This window comes from Mycteria americana, chromosome 1 (assembly GCF_035582795.1).
Source record: "Mycteria americana isolate JAX WOST 10 ecotype Jacksonville Zoo and Gardens chromosome 1, USCA_MyAme_1.0, whole genome shotgun sequence".
NCBI lineage: Eukaryota > Metazoa > Chordata > Aves > Ciconiiformes > Ciconiidae > Mycteria > Mycteria americana.
The window spans coordinates 179,855,157-179,875,734 of NC_134365.1; the positions used below are offsets into that span (position 1 = coordinate 179,855,157).

A 20,578-nucleotide genomic window follows, 5' to 3' on the forward strand; every position below is an offset into this window, starting at 1 on the left:
ATCAAGCGGCTACATATTGCTAAACAGACAGTTTGTGTAGAGAAATGTTATGCTGAACTCTTTCCTGGTTCTGTAATTAGCTTTCTGCATGCAGGCTCTTGAGACATCCTACTTGCTGTGAACTGGAAGGCAAAGGGGAGGAGCGCCAGGTTGACCAGAAAAATGCTTTTTTACATTTAAAAAAAGAGCCCTGTCTGTAAATGATAGGGGATAAATGCGGGGAGAGGGAGGTTGCCAAGATTTCCGTGCATTTACAGCTTCTCTCCCTGCAAACCAGGAGCACAGGGCTGGCAGGGCCAGGGGAAAGGTGGAAAGTTTGGGTTTTTTCCAAGACTCCACTACATGCCGTACTTTTCCCGTACAACGTGAGCCCTTTAGTGTTGCACAGGACAGCGTCCCTCCTTTTTCTCCTCCTTCAGTGAAACATGCAGGAGCTTAGCTCACCGTCCTGTGTCTACGGGGAAGTATGCTTTGCGTCGAAACCACACCTCAAAACAAGTAAATAGAAACTTGCCTCATCCGAGGGGGGGCGGGGGGGGGGGAGATACAATTGTCGCTATCTCTTTTCCTCTCCCCTGCTTCCTTCTCCTCTGAGCAATTTCTGTAACAGCATTTTCACAGCGTACGGTGGAGATGTATGTTGCAGCGCTGAAATTTATTAGCAGCAGCTTTTGAGTACGAGTTGCCTTCGGGACAAAAAATAATAAATTTGAATGACTGCCTTTAAAACCCTTTTGAAGATGAAAGGTAGCAGAGACGGTTATTTTAAAAAGCCTACATTAGCAACGCCTCTTTAAAAGACTATAAAGAACACTAAAGGAGGAGAGGGGCCTCGGCAGACCGCCGCACTTGTTGAAAACCCTCTTCCACCTCGCTGCGAGCACCGCTGCCTGCACACAGCCCCTGCCTGCACAGAACCCCTGCCTGCACACAGCCCCTGCCTGCACAGAACCCCTGCCTGCACACAGCCCCTGCCTGCACAAAACCCCTGCCTGCACAGGGCGGCATGCCGGCACCCACCAGCCCCTCCGCCGGCCACCTCTCCCCGGGGTGCTGACCAGGCAGCGCAACCCCGGGGGCAGCGCGGCTCCCGGCCGCGCGTTACCGCCCCACCGGGGCCGGGGCCGGGGCCGGGGCCGGGGCCGGGGCCGGGCCGCCCCACGCCGCCGCTGCGCTCCCCGCTGCTGGGCACGCCGCGGCGGAGCAGGGCAGGGCAGGCGCGCCGCGAGGAGGAGCCGTCCGCGCTCCCCGTAGGCAGGGCAGCCCGCAGGGCCGGCCCCCTTCCCCGGGCTGGGTGGGGTGTAGGGGGGGCCGGGGGTGGAGTAGGGTGAAATAGAGGCGGGCGTGTGTCACCGGGTAGATACCCGTGGCCAGGTACAGGCGAGGCACTGACGACACCGGAGTGGATGCGCTCTCGGGCTGGGGCTCCTGGGGAGTGAGCGCACGAGTAGCCGCCGCCCGCCCGGAGCCGCCCGCGGGCCAGTCCCCCTGCGCCGGGGCGGGCAGCCCGTCCGCGCCGCACCCGCTGCCGCCGCCGCCGCCAGCCTGCCTCATGGCCACCAGGGTGCTGACCATGAGCGCCCGCCTGGGCCCCGTGCAGCAGCCCGAGGAGCCGGTGTTCGCGCAGCTCAAGCCCGTGCTGGGGGCCAGGGAGGCAGCGATCTTCCCCGGGGAGGACCTGAAGCAGCAGCAGCCGCCGCCGCCGCCTCAGCAGCAGCAACAGCACCCGGGGGGCGGCGGCGGGGGCGGCGGCGCGACCCTGCCGGCGGAGGAGATGGTACAGGTAGGCGGCGGCCACCCCCCTCGCAGCCCAGCGGCCATCGCCCCTCTTCCCGCGGCGGGGCTGCCCGGACGCGGAGCGGCCGCTGAGGAGCTTGCGGGCGGGACTGGGTGGGGCCGGGCTGCGGACCCCGAGGTGCGGGGCTGAGGCGGCGGTGGGGTGTGTGTGAGGGGGAGAGGCCCCCGCCCCACCCCGCCGCCCGGCCCGCCTGTGCGGAGCGCTGCGGAGCGGGGCGGGCGCCGCGGCTCCCGCCTTCCCGCCGGCGGAGCGCGGTGAGGCGGCCCGGGGTGCGGCTGAGGCGGCCGGGGCTGAGGCGGGACGCGGGCTCCGGCGGCGGCTGACGGGCCGTCCCGGGGCGGGGGGGGGGGAGCAGGGCTGCCCCCGCGGGTGTGTTGAAAGCTACAGCTGCTGCCTTTGCACTTGCCCGGCGGCAGAATTAGAGCGGCCGCCTGTCCTCCTCGCCCACGCAGGGAGTCATGTTCGGGGGGGGGGGGGGACACGACTCACCGGGCGAGGGGGGACTTCCCGGGACTTTCTGCCCGTCCCAGGAGGCTGTTTGGGAGCGGATCCACACGCAAACAGCTGGAGGAGCTAAAAGCGGGAGGCGCCGACCGCAGCCGGGCTTCGGCCCGCGGACGGTGTCCGCTTGACCGGTGGGCCGCGGCGGGAGCCCCTGTGAGGCACCGGCTTCCCCCTGCGCGGGGGCTGCCTGCGGCCCCAGCCCCCGGGGTCGGTGGTGGGACGGGGGGTCCCGGGGGACCGGTGCTGTCGGGCGCTGCGTTTCAGTGGTGTCTTCCCCAACGAATAAATAACTCCCGTCTTCAAAGCGAGCTGCCCTCGGCTCGTAAACAAGAGCTGGAAAAAGTAGCCTGGCATGTCGGGGCAGATCCAGATCAAAGGGACGGGAAGGCGGCTCTGTTTGTTTGTGGTGTTTACCGGGGGTCTTTGAAGAAAGGTCCTAAAATCCACTTTCGGGCAGAGTTGCTGTTTGTCAGCTGCTTTCTCTTGCGGGGTGCTAAACGGGTCTGGTATGAGCGCAGTCTTGACAGGGCAGGGGGGAATGTAGCATTTGCCCACTGGAGAGTGCGTGATAAATGTTTTGCCGATGACTGTACCAGTAATGTATCGGGCTCCAGCTACCCACGGATTCCCTCGCACCACTACGCTAAGAGAATGATTTCCCAGTAATTAAAGAGCTCTCCTAGGACCGACGCATGGATAGGGACATGTTTATCACGCTATAAGCCAATTATACACTGCACAGATTATTTTTTTTTTAAGTGTGGTCCCGGAGACACTTTACACAAAGGGTACTCTGATGCAGTCAACCTGTCTTCTTTTTATTCAATATTTTTTATAACTTTACACTTTGGTGTTGTATTTCTAATCAAATACCTTTCTTTTAAGGATGAAATATCCTGGAAGTATAGAATATATATATATATATATATAAACATTATTTGAAGTATTAGCATTCAAATAGCCAGCTGAGGATGTGGCTTTTAGAGTTAGCATTTCAAAGAGAAGCGGGTGAAACAGATAGGCAGTCACCCTGCTCAAGCGGTGAATTCCAGAGCAGGAGATCTGCAGATTAGGCACAGCGCCTGTCATTTCTGTGCCTTGCACTGTCTTGCAGGCATAAAAGATGAAAAGTTTGTCGTATGCTGAAACATCAGATCGATCTTAATGCTTGCTCTGCGTGAACGACTTGTGCCATGACTTTATCTCCTTGTCCTTGATGATGTTGATTAGCGCGCCAATTATAAAAGACAGGTTTTCATTAGCATGAATGTTTATAACTTCCTCCGTAGGTAGCTTGCAGCTGACTGAACAGTATTGCCTTTTATTTGCAAAGCCTCACACGACTTGCATGCCATCATCTTTCCTAGTTGGTAACAAATCATGTGTATTATGGTATGTTTTGTTTTTGTAGACAAGATGTGAAATGGAGAAATACCTGGCACCTCAGCTCCCTCCCGTTCCTGTCATCCCTGAACATAAGAAATACAGAAGAGACAGTGCCTCGGTTGTAGACCAGTTTTTCACTGACAGCGAAGGGTTGCCTTACAGCATCAACATGAATGTCTTCCTCCCCGACATTAGCCACCTGAGAACTGGCCTGTACAAATCTCAGCGACCCTGTGTAACCCACATCAAGACAGAGCCGGTCACCATCTTCAGTCACCAGAGTGAAACTACTGCCCCTGCCCCTGCCCCCACTCAGGCCCTCCCCGAATTTACCAGCATCTTCAGCTCCCACCAAACTCCCGATGTGAACAACATTTTCATCAAGCAGGAGCTTCCTACTCCAGATGTTCATCTTTCCGTCACACCCCAGCAAGGCCAGTTATATCAGCTCTTGAGCTCACCGGATTTAGATATGCCCAACACTACTACTCAGGCAGCCGTGATGGACTCCCTTAACAATGTCTCCATGCCGTCAGCCATGGCGGGCCTTAACACGCTCTCCTCGGCTGTTCCACAGACTGCGATGAAACAGTTCCAGGGCATCCCCCCTTGCAGTTACACCATGCCAAACCAGTTTCTGCAGCAGCAGGCCACTTACTTCCCTCCTTCGCCCCCAAGCTCAGAGCCCGGAAGTCCAGATAGACAAGCAGAGATGCTACAGAATTTAACCCCTCCTCCATCGTACGCCGCAACTATAGCTTCCAAGCTGGCAATTCACAATCCGAATTTACCAGCGACTCTGCCCATAACCCCCCAGAACATCCAACCAGTCAGATACAACAGGAGAAGTAACCCAGATTTGGAGAAAAGACGTATCCACTACTGTGACTATCCCGGTAAGCAATCCGTGCCAGAAAATCCCAGCTCATGCAATAAAAAAAAAGCATGAATAATCATGGACGAGGTATAAGTGGTTTTCTTTAGCTGTAGTCTACACATAGGGAGAACCAAATAATTTCTTGTTCAAGAATTTCTCTTCTTTATTGTCTTATTTTGTGTGGCAGACTTTCACATTCTTTAAATAACTTATACCCTTTTCTTCATGTCATTTGTTACTCTTGTAAATGCCTGAGCTTATTTTACCGTGTTGCAAAATTTGTACCCCATAGAAAAAAAAAAAAAAAAAAAAGATGGCCTTCTGTAATTTAAGTCAGTGTGACCATGCAGCTCCTGCTCCACTTTTCCAATACCCATGGTGCAGCAGAGGCTCAGTTTGTCCAACGCAGTACGGCTCACTTTGAATCAGCTGGTGCTGAAAGAATCATTTCAGCTCCCGGTAGCCGAGGCCACGGACATATCTTCCCTGTTATGAACAGGGGATTCAGCTGCCTGCATAAATCCATTAAAGCTACCTTTGAAAACTGTCTACAGATGGATTCCCTTCCAGCCTCTCCTTCTCCCATGCTGAAGGGGAAAAGGAACCTGACTATAAACCATTCCTCCACGTAGTACGTGATCCCAGATACAAGACGCTCACACCCATCCGAGCACAGAGAGAAATTGCTGCTCATGGTTGATCTCCCCCCTTACCAACATAACTCTCAGTGGTGTATCACCCATATGATGTGCAGTATGATAAATGCTCAATGGAAAAGTTATGTTGAGCCCTGGGTAATGATGACACCGAGTCTGGCTTGAGCAAATTCTCTAGGAAATTTTTAAAAAATGAAGTTCCCCTCTGAGTTGTTAATTTATGTAGCAGGTGTTACTGTATGTAGATTGTAGCAGCTATTGGTCTGTACTACATTTAAGTCTAACAGAAACATACGTGGTTTTCTCTTTTCTGTGTAAAGCAACAACTCCCTAGCAGCTTTCTATATCAAATTTTACTTCTAAAAGATGATGGTGCCAGAAGGTAGTAGACTTAAATGCTTCCAGATAGTACCCCAGCACTGAGTGAGGAAGCCTAAACATAACACGGAGCGTTCCTGTTCTCCCTACTGAAATGCCTCTCTGCTTTTTTGGTTTGTTCTGTTTTAGGCTGCACGAAAGTTTATACAAAGTCTTCTCACTTAAAAGCGCACCTGAGAACTCACACGGGTATGTACTCACTCTCTCACTGTCTCTTGTTCGTTCATGGCTTACACATTTTCTGAGAAAGCAAGCGTGTTTCATCTGCCATCTTCTCCCTGTTTTCTGTAGAGTGGTGTGGGTTCAGACTGGCAGTTCAGTTAAGAAAAATTTAAGGTTTAGTCAATGAGAGGAAAAACTGCTTTTATTCTTGATGCAGTTTTGTGAAACCTTTTATAATACAGAACTCAAAATAGCTAAGAATAAAACAGACGGAAACTTTCCTTTTCAATCTAAAATGCCATAAAGTGTTTAAAAAAAAAAAAGTTTTTTTTTTCCTTGAATAATGTATTAAGCATAGTAAACGTTATAGTTTTCAAGATTATCTAAATAGATAGAATTTTGTGGTTTGGACTTTCTCTTTCACCTGTTAGAATTATTTAATCTTAGAATTTTTCAGAAACGGCATGAAAACTCCCAAGATACTTCCATTTGCTTCGTCCTTAACATTAAGTGTGCCTTTTTTTAAGACGAGTGGTTCTATATATTTATTTTTTTTAAAAAGACATAATTTCAATTTTTTGTTGGTGAAAGACATTAAAATGGAGGAAGTGAAAAGTGTCGGTGTGTCACACTTGGTTTTTGTACCTCGATCAAATTCCGCCTGCAGCTACAGGCGCAGTCCCCGTTCATGGGCCCGCGTGGAGCGGAGCTGGGGACAGAGCGTTGCTTGTGCGTGGGCGCGGGAGCCATGCGTGCAGAGGACAGCAGTTGGGAGGTGGAACCACCCCAGGTGCTCTTCCTAAGCATTCACCTGCTGAGGCAGGGGGAAGGAGGAGAGAGGGAGATGGGGAAGAAAAACATAGCTCCCCAACAGCACACCTGAAACTATTTAGGATAGTTCTTTGCTGGGATCTTAATAGAGAACTGGTCGTGCTAAATCAGTGAGAAGCGCATGACTGATTTTGTAAAGAACTCAAATGAGAGGGCTGCAACTCCTGTTTTTAAAACCGAGTATGAACCCCAGCTCTTCTATGTGTGGATCTCGATTCAGAGCAAAACACGAGTCACAGTTCAAGCAACTTGCCTATTGAAGCAGGCTGTCAGCGCTACGGCTCTGCCGTTCGAGTAATGGGGTTTCACCTAAGTTTAAACCGAAAGTCAAAACAAAACTTAGCATGAACTATGATCTAAGAAAATGTTTCCCTATCTCTATGGAAACAAGGCCTTTTATTCAGCAGCTATTTTGAATGGATCGTTGGATTATCATAAAGAAATTGAGTATCTCCAGGCTAAATGTTACTATGGAAATTTTGTTTTGATAAATGAGTTACCTGTGTTGCAGTCGCAGTAAAAAATTAAAAGCAACTGTACAAAGGTTATTGCTTTGCATTAGTAATAGACTAAACAAGAACACTGTTAAAAATATTTTTGATATATATAATCACTCATTACCAGCAAGCTTAGTAAGAAAGGAATATTTTCATGAGGCTATAAACCTGAGTCATGTCAGAGAGTATAATCCCATTGCTCTTTAATAAATAATCTGTAAATTTAAGAGTATGCAATTTCCACTTACGCACTTTAGCCAGCAACTAAAGACCAGTTTTAAATATCTCGCTTGCTATTATACAATAACTAGGAAGAGAGATAAAAGCAAAGCTTTAGTCTAAAAATGAACATTACATAGTCATCATCTGAAACATACACTTTTCCTTTCTTAAATCAGTTTACATCTTTTTTGTACCTTGAGTAGTAATTACTTTAGGGTTTATAAAGTTAATACTTGTGTGCGTAGAAATACATACCACATCGCTAATATATATTGCTTAGGGTCACTAATGTTTATTGTTGCCTTCACTTTTTTACCTATAGATATTTGACCTTAGAAATGTGGATAAATGTGCAAAGGTCAGAGGAGCTGATGTATTCATGGAAACAAGAATGTTGTTTTAGATAAAAATCTAGTGAACTTAAACAGGTCTGTAACACAAAGGGTCTTCTGGGGAGGTGAATGAAGGGATAAACTGTCTAAAGTGTGCATTACATGCAAGAATGTGAGTCTGTATCCTGTTACCTGCATTATTTCAGAGTTTGGATTAGTTTAACTCTCTTCAGTATTCACTTAATACTTGAAGATTTCCAGCACCGATTCTGATCTCTGCCTTAACATACGGTTGAAATGTGTATTACCCAGTACTGTAAATCGATTTACTGAATGTTAAAGTAAATGGGTGCAAACTCGAGGAAACCTGTGAAGTTGCACAGCTCCTCCAGGAGTGCAGAGGAATCTCACTATTGATCTCCAAAGAGAAGGGCTCGATGCCGAGGGCTAAATTTGGGTGTGTGCCTCTGTGCACTGCATCCCCCAGAACTATGAATTCATATAGCGCTATTGAACTTCGATATTTTTAAAATTTTATTTTATAAAAAGGACTCTTGTGAAGTTTTTACCTTCAAGTCTAAAGCAAGTGTCACGTAATCCATTTTAATAAAGTTGTGTGTGATATTCTTTCAAATCCCTTCAGGGATAGCAGACCTGTTTATCTGGCTAAACCCGTTCTTTGGTAATCATGGACCACTGAAGTTGTTTTGTCCTTATTCTTAGTTTCTTAACAATACCTTTTAAAATTGGCTGCAGTCTCTCTCTCATCCCAACCGGTCCCCGCCCTTCTCAGCAATCTGTCATCTTAAAATAAAAGAGCCTGCAGCAAAGTTTGTCTGCCATTAAAAGTCAAGAGAGACCTTATGGTTTTCCTTTTGTATTGGAAAATCTCAGCCTTTTCACAGTATTTATTTAGCAGCCTTTCTCTTCTGAAAGGTTTTCACTGGGTTTAGTAGACCGTTTTTGAGAACAAACCTAAGGGAAATGTTTTTTGATAGGTGGAATGTAGGCTGTAGTCTTTTTTCCAATTCAGATATGAACACACTGGTGGACTTTATAAATTACATTTAAATAAAACTATAGGAAATGGTCAAGAGGAAAATCTCTTACATTTTTCTTCTTAGGTGTTCCCAAGGTGTTTTCCTTGCACCAAGTCAGCTGATATAAGCTGGTGTAGTTATCCTGATTTAATGTAATTACACTGGACTTTTGCTGTTGATTAGGAATCCAGTATTCACGTAAAGAAATAAGCAAGGTTAATGTATTTTTACCAGTTCTGAAGTGGGCACCTGTTTTTCTTTCTCTAGGTAACGCTTCAGCGTTTGTAAATTATGACGTAAATTTTAATTGTTGGTAAACTGGTAACCCCAAAATTGAACATGAACAAAGATTCAAATGCTGCAAAGATGCAGGACATTTTGTATCCATCTCCGTGCACTTCTGGAGCAGATGTCTGGTACATTTTAATGCCTTAAAATACCTCAGTGTGGTATCGTAACTTGATATTAGTTATTCCTGAAACAGGTAAAATGGTATTCAGTATGCTAAAGTACCTGTTGGAACATCTCTCAAAACAGATTGGATATTTTGACCTTTTGAAGCAGGGATTGTCTTTTAAAATAATTTTACCTGTTAGGCATGGAACAAGTTTTGTTTCATAACTGGCATTGTGCAGCTACGGTATATAATGGGAGAGGGGGTTATGCGTTTATTGCGGGCTGTCCAGCAGTAAAACCACCTTAAGGCTCGGGCATAACAGCTGCGTCCAACTTGAAAAACGTGCCAAATGTCAGTGAAAAGCAGTTACTTTTGTGTTGTAGATAAACCTCCTTTGGTTCCTTTTCTGGCATCTGAGTATATACATATATCTCAAGTGATTCTTTAGAAACAGTGGTCCTATAACTTACTCTGTTAGATTTATTTATATGTTAAAAATTTGGACTGTGGAAGTTGAACCTTTGATATGCAGGCACCTGGAATGCCCTACCTGTGCCCTACCTGTAACGCTGCAGAAGAGCTGCTGGCTCCAGGGTGGGTTTTTTTAATTATTTCTGTGAACAGCTGCACACTTCAGAATTGCGTACAGTTTTAAGAGGAAAATCTGTCATTGTTTTGAACACATCAAGGCATGCACATTGAGGACATTTTCCAGCTGCATGTTGGTTTTCCGTATACAGAGTCTTTGTACAGACATGTTCTCTGGTCACATGGTGGGCTTGCCATTAATAGTTTCTAGCATTAACTGCAGAACTATTTCATCTCTATCTATAGATAGAGTTTGTATTTGGTGATGGGAAGTGGAAGCCGAGATAACTCAAGAGAAATGGCATTTCTCTAAATGAGATGCACTCAAAATACTTCCACCGTCCCTAGTTATTTCAAATGTTTATATAGGCATGGGACAGCTGCTGACTTGTGTGGTTCCTCAAGGTGTTAAACGTTTTATTTTAATTTAGATCTCTGCCTCAATAGATCCAGAATTAGGCTCTGATGGTACATCAGAATTAGAACCAGTTGCGTGCAATAGACTTCAGCAGTCTATAGGCCTTGATGCTCCAAGTTTACCGTAGCTGTATACAGATGCTTGTTAAAGGTGATACCGTATAGAATTGCCTGGGAATTCAGGCTGCCCATTGTTCAGAAGGGAAGATGAGTGGTAGCTGGACTCCTGCTGGAAAAAAAGCACCTTGCGGAAACATGTATAGACTCAAATCACCCTGAGTCTTAGGTGAGGGATTTCACTCATGGTGTACAAGTGGGGAACAGAGACCCCAAAAGACTGCCTTGCTCATGGTTGCAGCATTCTGTGTACGTAGCAAACCTTATCCTGGAAAAATCTTTGCATCATGAAAATAGCTATCAAGTAATATTTCTGTGCAGATTCTGCTTCTTTAACCTGTTAGATGAGTCAGTTGCACAGATTATACTTTAAGGAGGTGTCAGTAAACGCCATCATTGGTAGAGACAAAAAGGAAAAATGGAGAAGAGTTAAATAAAAGTGTTGACAAAGTGCATTTAAGTGCAGTGTTGCTAAACACTGCTGGAGAATATGCTGGTATCTTTTATTTATGAATTCTGCTAAATCCATTAGTTGCCTGTGTGAGAAATGGAAGTACATTATTTTCCTGTGCAAACCACAGTTTAAGGGAAAATAATGCATTTTTTTCCAAACACTTTGTGAATGATTGCAGACCGTGGGATTAATTGATCCGGTTCTTTGTAGTCATAACCGAAATGAGACATGTTTGAATGTGTTGCTCAAAAGAGGGTGAAATCTTAGCAACATAAACCTAAATTTTAATTAAATATTACTGGTCGTTCACGTCAGCATCCAGCACACAATATTTATGAAGCAGGAATTAAATTCCAAGGTGTCAGGTGAGGGGTACTCCTGTTAGATTTTAGATACTGGAAAGAAAAGCCTAATATTTTCTTTTTGATTAAAAGCCTAGAAAGTCCCTCTAAGCATGAAAGCTTAAAAAAACTTGCTTCTGTCAATTGCTCCCTGAGAGGATTAAACTTCAGTTCCAGGATATTTGATTCCTGATAAGGAAACTATTGACCTAAGAGACTGGCTTTAAATATAGTTCATTTTGAGACCGCCCTACATAGGCTAATATGGTCCCAAGATTCACAGCAATTGCCAGTGATTAAAACTTTCCATTATTTGATTAGATATTCCTTGTTGTCATTAATTTCTGAGCTTGACTGGGACGATTGACTCCTGGTTCCAGGGTAGTGTGTTGTTTGTTGTTTGTTAGATGACCTGCACCTCCCATTGGTGAAAGATTAGAAACATTTAAGTAATGTCCTAGTTTAGTCTGAGTATCTTGGTAGCAGCATTCCTGTCCTGTCAGGCTGCATTATTTATATTCAGTGATCTCTAACAACTCTGATTAAGGACATATTAAAACCTTTGATTTTGGCAAGTGTACAGTGCTTCGCTTTGAGTTAAAATTGCTTTAATGTATTGCTTTCAATTTTTTTTTTAATGTGTGTGCATACAGTAGATGGAAATCTGGAAGTCTACAGTACGCGTTTAATAAATTCCATTTTAAGAGCACCTCTTATCTGACTGTACAAGAGCCAGTGTTATTGGTGTGAGAGCTAAAGAGCTGTTCTTGTACCACAGGCATAGATGAGGAAATGTGTTCTTCAGCACAGGGCTTGTAGACACAGCCATGCACCCCAGATGGCATGGATTTCTTATAAACCTACTTAAAAAAAAAATTCCTTTCCTCTTTGTTTGCATATCTCCTTGAAGAGAGACCACCTCTGTTAAGACAGAATGTTATGCCAGAAAGAAAATAAACCATTGCACAGGCCAGTCAAGATTCCCCAGTAATCCTTGAACTGCGTAAGATAACACTTAGCAAAATAAGAGTGCTTCAAGCAGTGGTGGGAGCTCTTAGAAGATAATGCCTTCTGCGCCTCTGTAGTCAGAAAGTGAATGATGCACAACCCTTTTGACCACCCCTTTGCTTACCAGTCAGTTACCTTTTTTCCTGTTCGTGCTTTTGTTAGAGATCAAATACTGCTTGATTTATCAGTGATTGGACTTACGCAGTGCAACAGCTCTCTGTTACAGGATTCCTTAAAATGCTGTTTCATTGTGAAGTAGTACTTAATGGTCACCCTCTAGCCATTACTATACTAGGCAGAGGCTTTATCACATTTTAAAATGTGCAGCATATGTTATGCATTCACATCACTGGTGGCCTGGATATTTCAAGGGCTAAATTTATTTTGTCACTCACAAAATAAGCTGGACGTACCTTGCGTGCTGTCAGTCCTCTGATCCATCTCCATCTTGGACAACCGAGAACTTCAGTGCGCTAAAGAGCTTTTAAACACCTGAGGGATTTTTTTATTTTGACATTTCAACTTTCTGGTCTTTCTCTAAAAAAAAAAACCTCCTGTCTTAAAAAAGGGCAAAAACCCAACCAACAAGCTGCTTTTGACAATGGCTACAGCACTTAGTCAATGGCAGAAGGAAGCTCTAATTTTAGGTAACCGTTGGGACCTAAAAACTTCTTTTGAATGAGTGCAGACATGCACCCAAGCGACTCCTTTTGGTTCCAGTCATCCTGGAAGAGACCAGAGTTCAAAACTGTGATGCTGTGAATTAAAGGAAAGCTGTTTCAGGCCAACTAAAACAGATTAAAAACATTTCATTTATTCTTATTTTTTCTAAAAATTTGAGGCTATAACATGTCAGGGAACTAAGACAACTGATGTTAAGATGTGAAAAATTTGAAAACAAATGCACCAGAAAACTTTGAGACAACATAAATCTTTATAATAACCTGTTTTAAAACTGGGCATAATATAGGTTATGTGCATAACTGGTGCAATTATGGTGCAGAAATTTCTGCTTTGCCTACTACCTTTTTATCACACCTAATTGAATATTTTTTAAGGCTGAACACTTGCCACTAGAAATAATTCCGTAATAAATACAAGTAATATTAAAATGATGGAAAGAATGGCAGGGGGGTGTCTTTATACTTTTATACCCTTACGAGCTGTAATCAGGTGTTGTCTTGGTGGAGTCTTTGAAAAGCGTGCTGCTTTTTCTTCTCAAGGGAGCTGCAAACTCACCACTCTGACAGAAATTTCTGATAGGAAATAAGAGAAGTTGCAGGCGTTGGCTGGTGTAATACCTGTATTTGGATTTCTGCATACCAATAGAGTTACCTAACTTTAGGTTGGAAAATCTGGCCCTTGCTGTTTGCAGCTTTATATTTAAAGAAAGCCATCCTAGCAGTGAATTGCAGAAATAAAGTCACACAACTCTTTGGTGAAGTAAGGAAGCTGATTTTCTTGTTAATGGGGAAATTCATCACTAATGGAGGTTTTCAGTGATTCATTTTTTCCAAACAGAATTTTAAACAGAAAGATTTTCTTGAACAGAGCCTATGTGTTGAAGATAGAGGGTGTCTTCAAAGTGAGCGTCAACCCCCCCACACTAGTGTCACTGTACCTTACCCAAATGAGCATGGCCACGACGGTCACTGCCAGTGCCTAGAATTAATGTTAGGAAAGCAGTCAGTGTATTTTGAAACAACTAAATCCCAAGAAGATAAATTAAAGGGAGAAGAGCCAATGAAGTGTGCCTCACTGGTCCAGACCATTCTCTTGAGGTATCGGCAAGGCTCCCGAACCTTGGGATCTGCCTTGGGGTAGTTCATCTGTTGAAGTGGCTGGTTAGGTTAGCATGTTATATGTGGATATCCAGACATCTTTTTGACATCCTTGCAATCTCACAGCGTTATAAATAATTTTTTTTAACAGACAGACACCTTGCAAGCAAAATAGTCTCCTTTCAGGTTAAAATCCCTTATCTCTTGCTAGGTGCTTTCTGTAAAAGAGCTTCCAAACTAAACATTCATTAAGGCTTAAAATTTCTGTGCTCAAGTACAAGTCTGTTTCTCATGGTCCACAAATGTATTTTTTTAAACTGGAGAATAGATACATATTAACAGCTGAAGAACTCAAAAATATATTTTGTGATGTATAAGCCTAGCAAAATATTTTAAATCAGTGATACTGGAAGGAGGTTATGCAGAAATCCAATTAAACTTATGAAATCCCTATCCTGTTGAAGTATAATTTAAAGGAAAGCAGTTCTGTTTCCCAGAAGTGCTGTGTATAATATTTCTGGCTTGGGAAGAAAGGATTGGAGTGTGCTATTTGGCTGGAAATCGGTACCAGCTTCCTCCATGGTGTTTTAGTTGAACAGTGTTGACATTCTAACAAATCCCGTGGAAGCTCCCCTGAAGTGGAGGAGTTAGCTGTTTTCTTGCTTTTACAGTGAAATATCTGTTTGATACCACGATCGTGTTCCAGTAACTGAGCCGTACTGCCTTCGTATTTGATGACCAGTGGCGTTCTTGGTTTAACACCCTATAGAAGCCCTAAATTGCTGGAGGAAACCCAAATATTTCTGAAACTTTACAGCTACTGTATTTCTCACAATCATTAAAGTAAACAAATCTTACATTACTGTGTAGCCAATGAAAACAGTGGATAAAGGGTTCAGTGTCCCTTGTTGTGTATACCTGCTTTTTTTTAAAATAAATCTTCAACCCCGGATTTCTCAGCGCTTTAAAGTCAGCATAGCAAAGAAGTAGGGTCACTTCAGAAAATATGTAATGTGAGGCTCTTTTTCCCTTGCCACAGGAACTTAAACCAAATTCTTATTTCTGCTAAATGACAAAAAGCATGTGTATAGGTTGAGAGAGAGAAAATACTACTAGCTAGTTGTTCTTCTGCTTTCTTTAAAGGAGTGAAAATAATCTCCACCTTCTTTTTCTTGCCCCCCTTCCTCCTTGCCCAAAAGGAAAACATTTGAAATTGATTCAGTTCTTAAATAGAACTTTCCAACGGAAACTAGCATTACAAACATAGATATTCAGTATTTTACCCCTAGGATTTATTCAAAATAATCCGGGCCTCTACACTGGCGCTAAAAATACATTTTCCAGTTCTCACTGTTGGCCAAAGCAGGGGTTAAAAGCAGCGATCTGGCTTTAATTTCCAGTACATAAAAGTAACACTGTTAAAACAATCTCTGTAAGGCACCAGCTCATTCCCTTCCGCGCATCCCCTGAGTGCTGCCCGGTTTAGCTCAGGTCTGCAGAAGTCGGCGGGTAAGGAGGAGCGGTGCTGTTCTACACGGCACTGCCTCGCTTTTCCCCTGAGCAATGCCGTTGCCTGGGAGGATTCGTGGCTGTGGCAGGCAGTGAAGTGACCATGACAATGGGGTAAGTTTCTAGATAGTGTCTCTGGGAAGCTGTGTCCCCCGGAGTTTGATGGAGGTCTGGCCATTGGATTCAGCGTTGACGTGGAAGCTGTGGCACCCAGCAAGGCACGGGGTTCACTGCTGCCCCAGCTGCTGGAGGTTTGTATGCCAGGAGCCTTCATATCACCTGCTGATGCTGCTTGCAGGGTAGAAAAAGTTTTAACGGGGGGCAGCAGTTTTGTTTGGACTCAGATGGGGTCAGGTACCACCTACGTGGGACAACTTTGAGACAGCTTTTCCAGTACAGTGCAGTGTGACACACAGTGAAGTTTCACATACTTCAATACCTCCTCGACACCAAGTTTGGAAACTGCGATTTTCATCTCCTGGTCTCCATTCTGGTCTGGTTCAGTCTGGATACTGCTAGGCTTTTGTTCAACAAGTGCCATTTCCCCGACCTCTTTACCATTTCTCTCATTCCTTGTGTAATTCTGCAAAATGGATAAGCAAGTGTTTGGAGTGTACAGAGGCCTGACCATATATATGCTCTCTCTGGGCAGTTAGAGTGGGAGGATCACAAGACTGGGAGTTCAGCATCAAGTATAATATGACAGTTTTAAGTGAAGGTTTTTAAAGAAGGCTTTGAAGCTAATATGGGGGAAGAGGGGAAAGAAAGGAGAAAAAGAAAGAAATACACTGGCTTTACCTTAAGGTGTTTCAAATGCTGGAGTAATGCTTTTGTGCAACCTCCGTGTGTGCACGTGAGTGTGCACGTTTTAACACACGTGCACACACGGAGGTTGCACAAAAGCATTACTCCAGCATTTGAAGCACCTTGACGTAAAGTTAGTTCACGGAAGATCTCCCTGGTGCTCTGCCTATGGATCAGCAATGCAGCCTTTTACAGACTGCAATAATAACCCAATTTAAATACATTAAAGATGATGTATGTACTGCAAAAGAGCCCTTGCTGAATAGAGTCCTTTCCTGTCACTCTGCTGTGAAAACCAAATGTGTTATCTCAACTGGCTTCTCGGATGTTAGAAAGCTTTACGCACTGGGTTTGAATGAAATCTGTATTTTGACCTATAGTATACGTTGCATGAAGCAAAAAAAGAGTCCTATATAGTAGATCATTCCAGTCTTCAGTCAGCATCAGGCAGAGTAAATTCAACTATGATAGAAATTTTGTAATAATTTGTGTTCCGATTTGCCATCTGCCAAATAGTTTTGAACTCTGTGAGAGGTGATGCCAGGCTCTAAGTTTGTTTTTCTTAAGGGATGATATGTTTCCACTGTGATTTCAATAAATCTCAGTCACCATGTATGCAAAGAGGTGGTTGCTTGGCTGGGTCATTAGTTTTCCTTGTAAAGGCCTGGTTCTGGGCGTGACTGTGCTGCCAAGATGAAGTCATGTCCCCATTGTGAGCAAAGGGCTGATTCTGCTCTTAGTAGTAGATGGAGGGTTACTAGTTAGTTGATCAGAAGAAGCAGTAGAAACTCGCAGACAAAACCAGTTTCATAATTTCATCTGAATTATAAATTAGCGTCTCTGAAATAATGTTTTTGAGTTTCCCAAATGGTGTTCTCTGCATAACTGGTGCAGAACAAACAGTCTGATTGCAGGTTACTGCAATCCTTCTTCCGCGTGCTCATGTGATGGTAAAACAGGGAAAAGTAGGAGTCACTCCAAGTGCTGTAGGATTGAGACTGTGAGGGTAAAGGTCTGAGACCGATGGAGAGGGAGAAGATCTGTAAGATTTGTTGGAAAGGACTTTTTGGAAAGCTCAGCCTTGGGCTGATTCTGCTCCAGATGAAGCTACTGCCGAGTGCTTTGATAAACTCAGTTTTCTTTCTCTTTTTACCAAATGGGTCAAGTTAATATAAAGGATATAGATAGCAATCGACTCTCTTAACTGAAAGGTGTTTTTGTCAACCAACATCAACCAATAGCCTATAAATAGGTAATCTTAGCCCCTCTTTATTTATACGAAGCTTGCTTGTATGGTGACATCATGTCCATACCAGCTCCCAAACAGGTGTATGTACATGCTTAAAGTTCTGGTTTCACGCAGAAGTCTTCTTGGTTTTGTGGCTTCATGTTTCTCCCATTTCAACAAACAAATGTATAAATTATAGGCATGCTTAAAATACCCCGTTTATAGTTCTAAAATGGATGAATGCAAATATTTTGGGTGCTTGGCCCGGTGTATTCAAGACTAACTGGATACTTTGAAGTTGTGTTCAGAGCTGCTGTAACACAGCAAGTTTTCAGAGATGCCATGGTCTCCCTACGTCAGTATAGACTGATGGAGACGGCAAGCACTTGCCACCTCTAAAATATGGCTATTTAAGCACCTGATTGTAGACATTCAATTCTGAAAACAGGTGCTTTGATCTTTTAGGTGCTTTCTCCTATATATAGGTAGCCCAAACCAGGATACTGCAAGTTTTTATTGCCCCTGACATTTTAGAAAATACTATCCCCCCTGTGTTTGCAACACACTGTGCCCCTTTCTTCACACATCAGAAGCTCTTGAACAGATCTGCACACTACAAAGAATCTTTATAAAAGTCTTCCTTCCCATTTCAGACCTCTCAAAAAAAGCTCTGTATAACTTAATTTACCCATTTTTAAAAGGTGCAAGCATAAGTTACAAACTAGGCCGGATTGTCATGTGAGACAGCTCTTTTTCCCTACTCCCTCTCATATTGAGATGAGTGTCAAGGAGCGTATTTCAGTCTTGTGCAGTTTTTTTACCTCTGTGCATTTCTGTACCATAGCTGTCTCCAATTTGTATGTTTGAAAGTTTCTTACGTTTTACTGAGGTATTAAATCACAGATTCAAGAGCAAAATTGGCTGAAAAAACAAAGGGGCTGTTAGTTCAGAGCCTATTGAATAGAGCTGTGAATAATCAGGAAACATCAAGTCCTGTTTTGTCATTTATTTCTTCTTTAAATTGAACAGCAGTGCCATTCAACGTGATGTGACATCAGTTTTCTCCCAGGGAGTGCCAGCTGACAGTCTCATTTCTCTGTGCTCTGTTTCAGGTGAGAAACCGTACAAGTGCACGTGGGAAGGCTGCGACTGGAGATTCGCTCGCTCCGATGAATTAACGCGCCACTACAGGAAGCACACAGGGGCAAAGCCCTTCCAGTGTGCTGTCTGCAATCGCAGCTTCTCCCGCTCCGATCACCTGGCTCTCCACATGAAGAGGCATCAGAACTAAAAACTGGACTTGTCGTTGAGGCTGTTTTGTATCTATGCAATTTCCTATTGACTCTCGACATACAACTAAAATTAGTTTAATTTTTGAATATGGGTTATCCATTTAAAAGAAATCTCAAAAGAAACTGGAAATGTATATTTTGTATATTTATGCAGAAAAAAGGGAAGACACTGTATCACAATACCAGAGTGTTCTGCCGTTTGTTTGCTCTCATGATGTATATGGCTTTAGTCAGCAGGTTTCATCTCTTGACAAGTATTATGTCTTGACACATTGCAGCTTTATACATTTTTTTTTTCTCTTGCGGTGTTTTGACCAAAGCACTGTCATTATTGTGACAATGTTTAGTAAACGAATTAATGAGAGGCTGCAGATGAATGAATGCAGTGGAAAAGCCATGAATTGTAATCTATCAGGTTTTTACTGGACATATTTACTACTTACGGGGTTTTTTTAAATGTTAAGTCGTTCTGTGGAGATAAAATACATAGAAAAATTCGTAAACAGCCATAGAACAAAACATTTTGTTCTGTATGTTGCATGTTTGCTATGACAAAGATTTTGTAAATATGCAAATCAGCTTTTTAGGTTTAATACAAAAGTTTTCTAAGAATCATCTGAAAAAAGCAGTTGTTTTACATTTGATACGGCACATTTACAAAAAAAGTTATTGAAATACCTCTCAAAACACACCAACTTAGCGTCATTTTTCTTAAGAGAAATGAGCTAAGCATTCAGATGTTTTGTACCTGTTAACTCAAACGGTGTGCACTGAATATTCAAAGCAGGATTTTGTTTTCAAGTTGCTTAAAAGGGCGAAACATTTAGAATGAACTGCAAAGTCAATGTTGGAAGATTAAATAACGGGAATAGTTACAATGAACACAGAATGTTAAACCTCTTACTATAAGCTAAACTTAGTATCACTTTAAAAGAAGGATTTAGGATGCGATTTTCATATACAGACATGTTAAGCTGGTTCAGCACCAGTATGATCTAGTTTCATGTGGATATTGCATGTAATTTACTAGAAGGTAAAGGATACAGTAATTTTGTTTAAAATTACAGTGCAGTTTAGTTAATCCACTGTTCAGATTGACACACGCAGGGGAAATTTACTGCTGACAAAAGTAGCTGAAACTCCACTGAAGTCAATGAAGTGGTGCCCTTTTATGCTAACAATGACTTTGATCCACAGTGTTCAGCCTTGAAATAGCAGATGAAGGGCCAAAGATGAGGTTAGACCGTGTAGGATTTGGCCAGACAACAGGAGAAAACCAAACAAACCTATTAAGTGTCTGGACTTCACAAGCCGTAATATTAAGCTGTCAACCAAAGGCTAGAATAGACAATCAAAATACCAAAAAAAGGGTCTTGCAGGAAAACCTAGCTTTGTTAAAACTGTTGTTTGTCTTTATTTATTTGTGGTATATGATAGACTCTTTTTTTTTTAAGACAATTTTACATATACTTGATAAATTATAGTTTTGTTTGTTATAGTTAGAAATGTTGCTCTTAATGTAAATAGTTGACAAACGATGTAAATAATTTTGTAAGGCTTCAAATGTTTATACGTGGAAACATGCATAAATTGGTTGCTGTTTTGCTTCTTTTGCCTCCCCCCACCTTATTTTTGTATTGTGGTATTTCCTATGCAAATGACGGAGCAAACAGCTGTATAGTTGTAGAATGTTTTGAGAGAGAATGAAATGGTTTATATATAAAGACTCTTTTTTTTTTTTTTTTTTTTTGCAAAATAAAACAAAGTGCCTAATGTGTGTGTGTCCGTGCGTGTGCTCTCTGTAGCTCCTGACAATGCAAGTTCTGTGTTTTTGCACAGGGAGCCGGAGATCATAGCAATATTAAGCTAAGAGTGTCTGTTCTTCATAGCAGGGTTTGCCACTTTGGAAAGTACCTGGCACTTCTGCATCCTGCCCCGATGAAAATAATAAATGTGAAG

General features: G+C 43.3%; 1 protein-coding gene across 1 annotated transcript; it reads left to right on the forward strand.

Moving 5' to 3' along the window:
* Positions 1-1,346: 1,346 nt before the first annotated feature.
* On the forward strand, positions 1,347-20,367 carry KLF5 (KLF transcription factor 5). The gene is made up of 4 exons (XM_075527464.1): positions 1,347-1,783; positions 3,714-4,584; positions 5,729-5,788; positions 18,440-20,367. Exons 1-4 carry the CDS (start codon positions 1,553-1,555, stop codon positions 18,616-18,618), a joined length of 1,341 nt encoding a protein of 446 aa, XP_075383579.1. The 5' UTR covers positions 1,347-1,552; the 3' UTR covers positions 18,619-20,367.
* The last annotated feature ends 211 nt before the right edge of the window (positions 20,368-20,578 follow it).

Coding starts and splice junctions, on each gene's coding strand:
- KLF5 (XM_075527464.1), top strand. CDS start 1,553: ATGGCCACCAGGGTGCTGACCATGAGCGCCCGCCTGGGCCCCGTGCAG. Junction 4,585..5,728: donor CCACTACTGTGACTATCCCG/GTAAGCAATCCG, acceptor GTTCTGTTTTAG/GCTGCACGAAAGTTTATACA. Junction 5,789..18,439: donor GCACCTGAGAACTCACACGG/GTATGTACTCAC, acceptor GCTCTGTTTCAG/GTGAGAAACCGTACAAGTGC.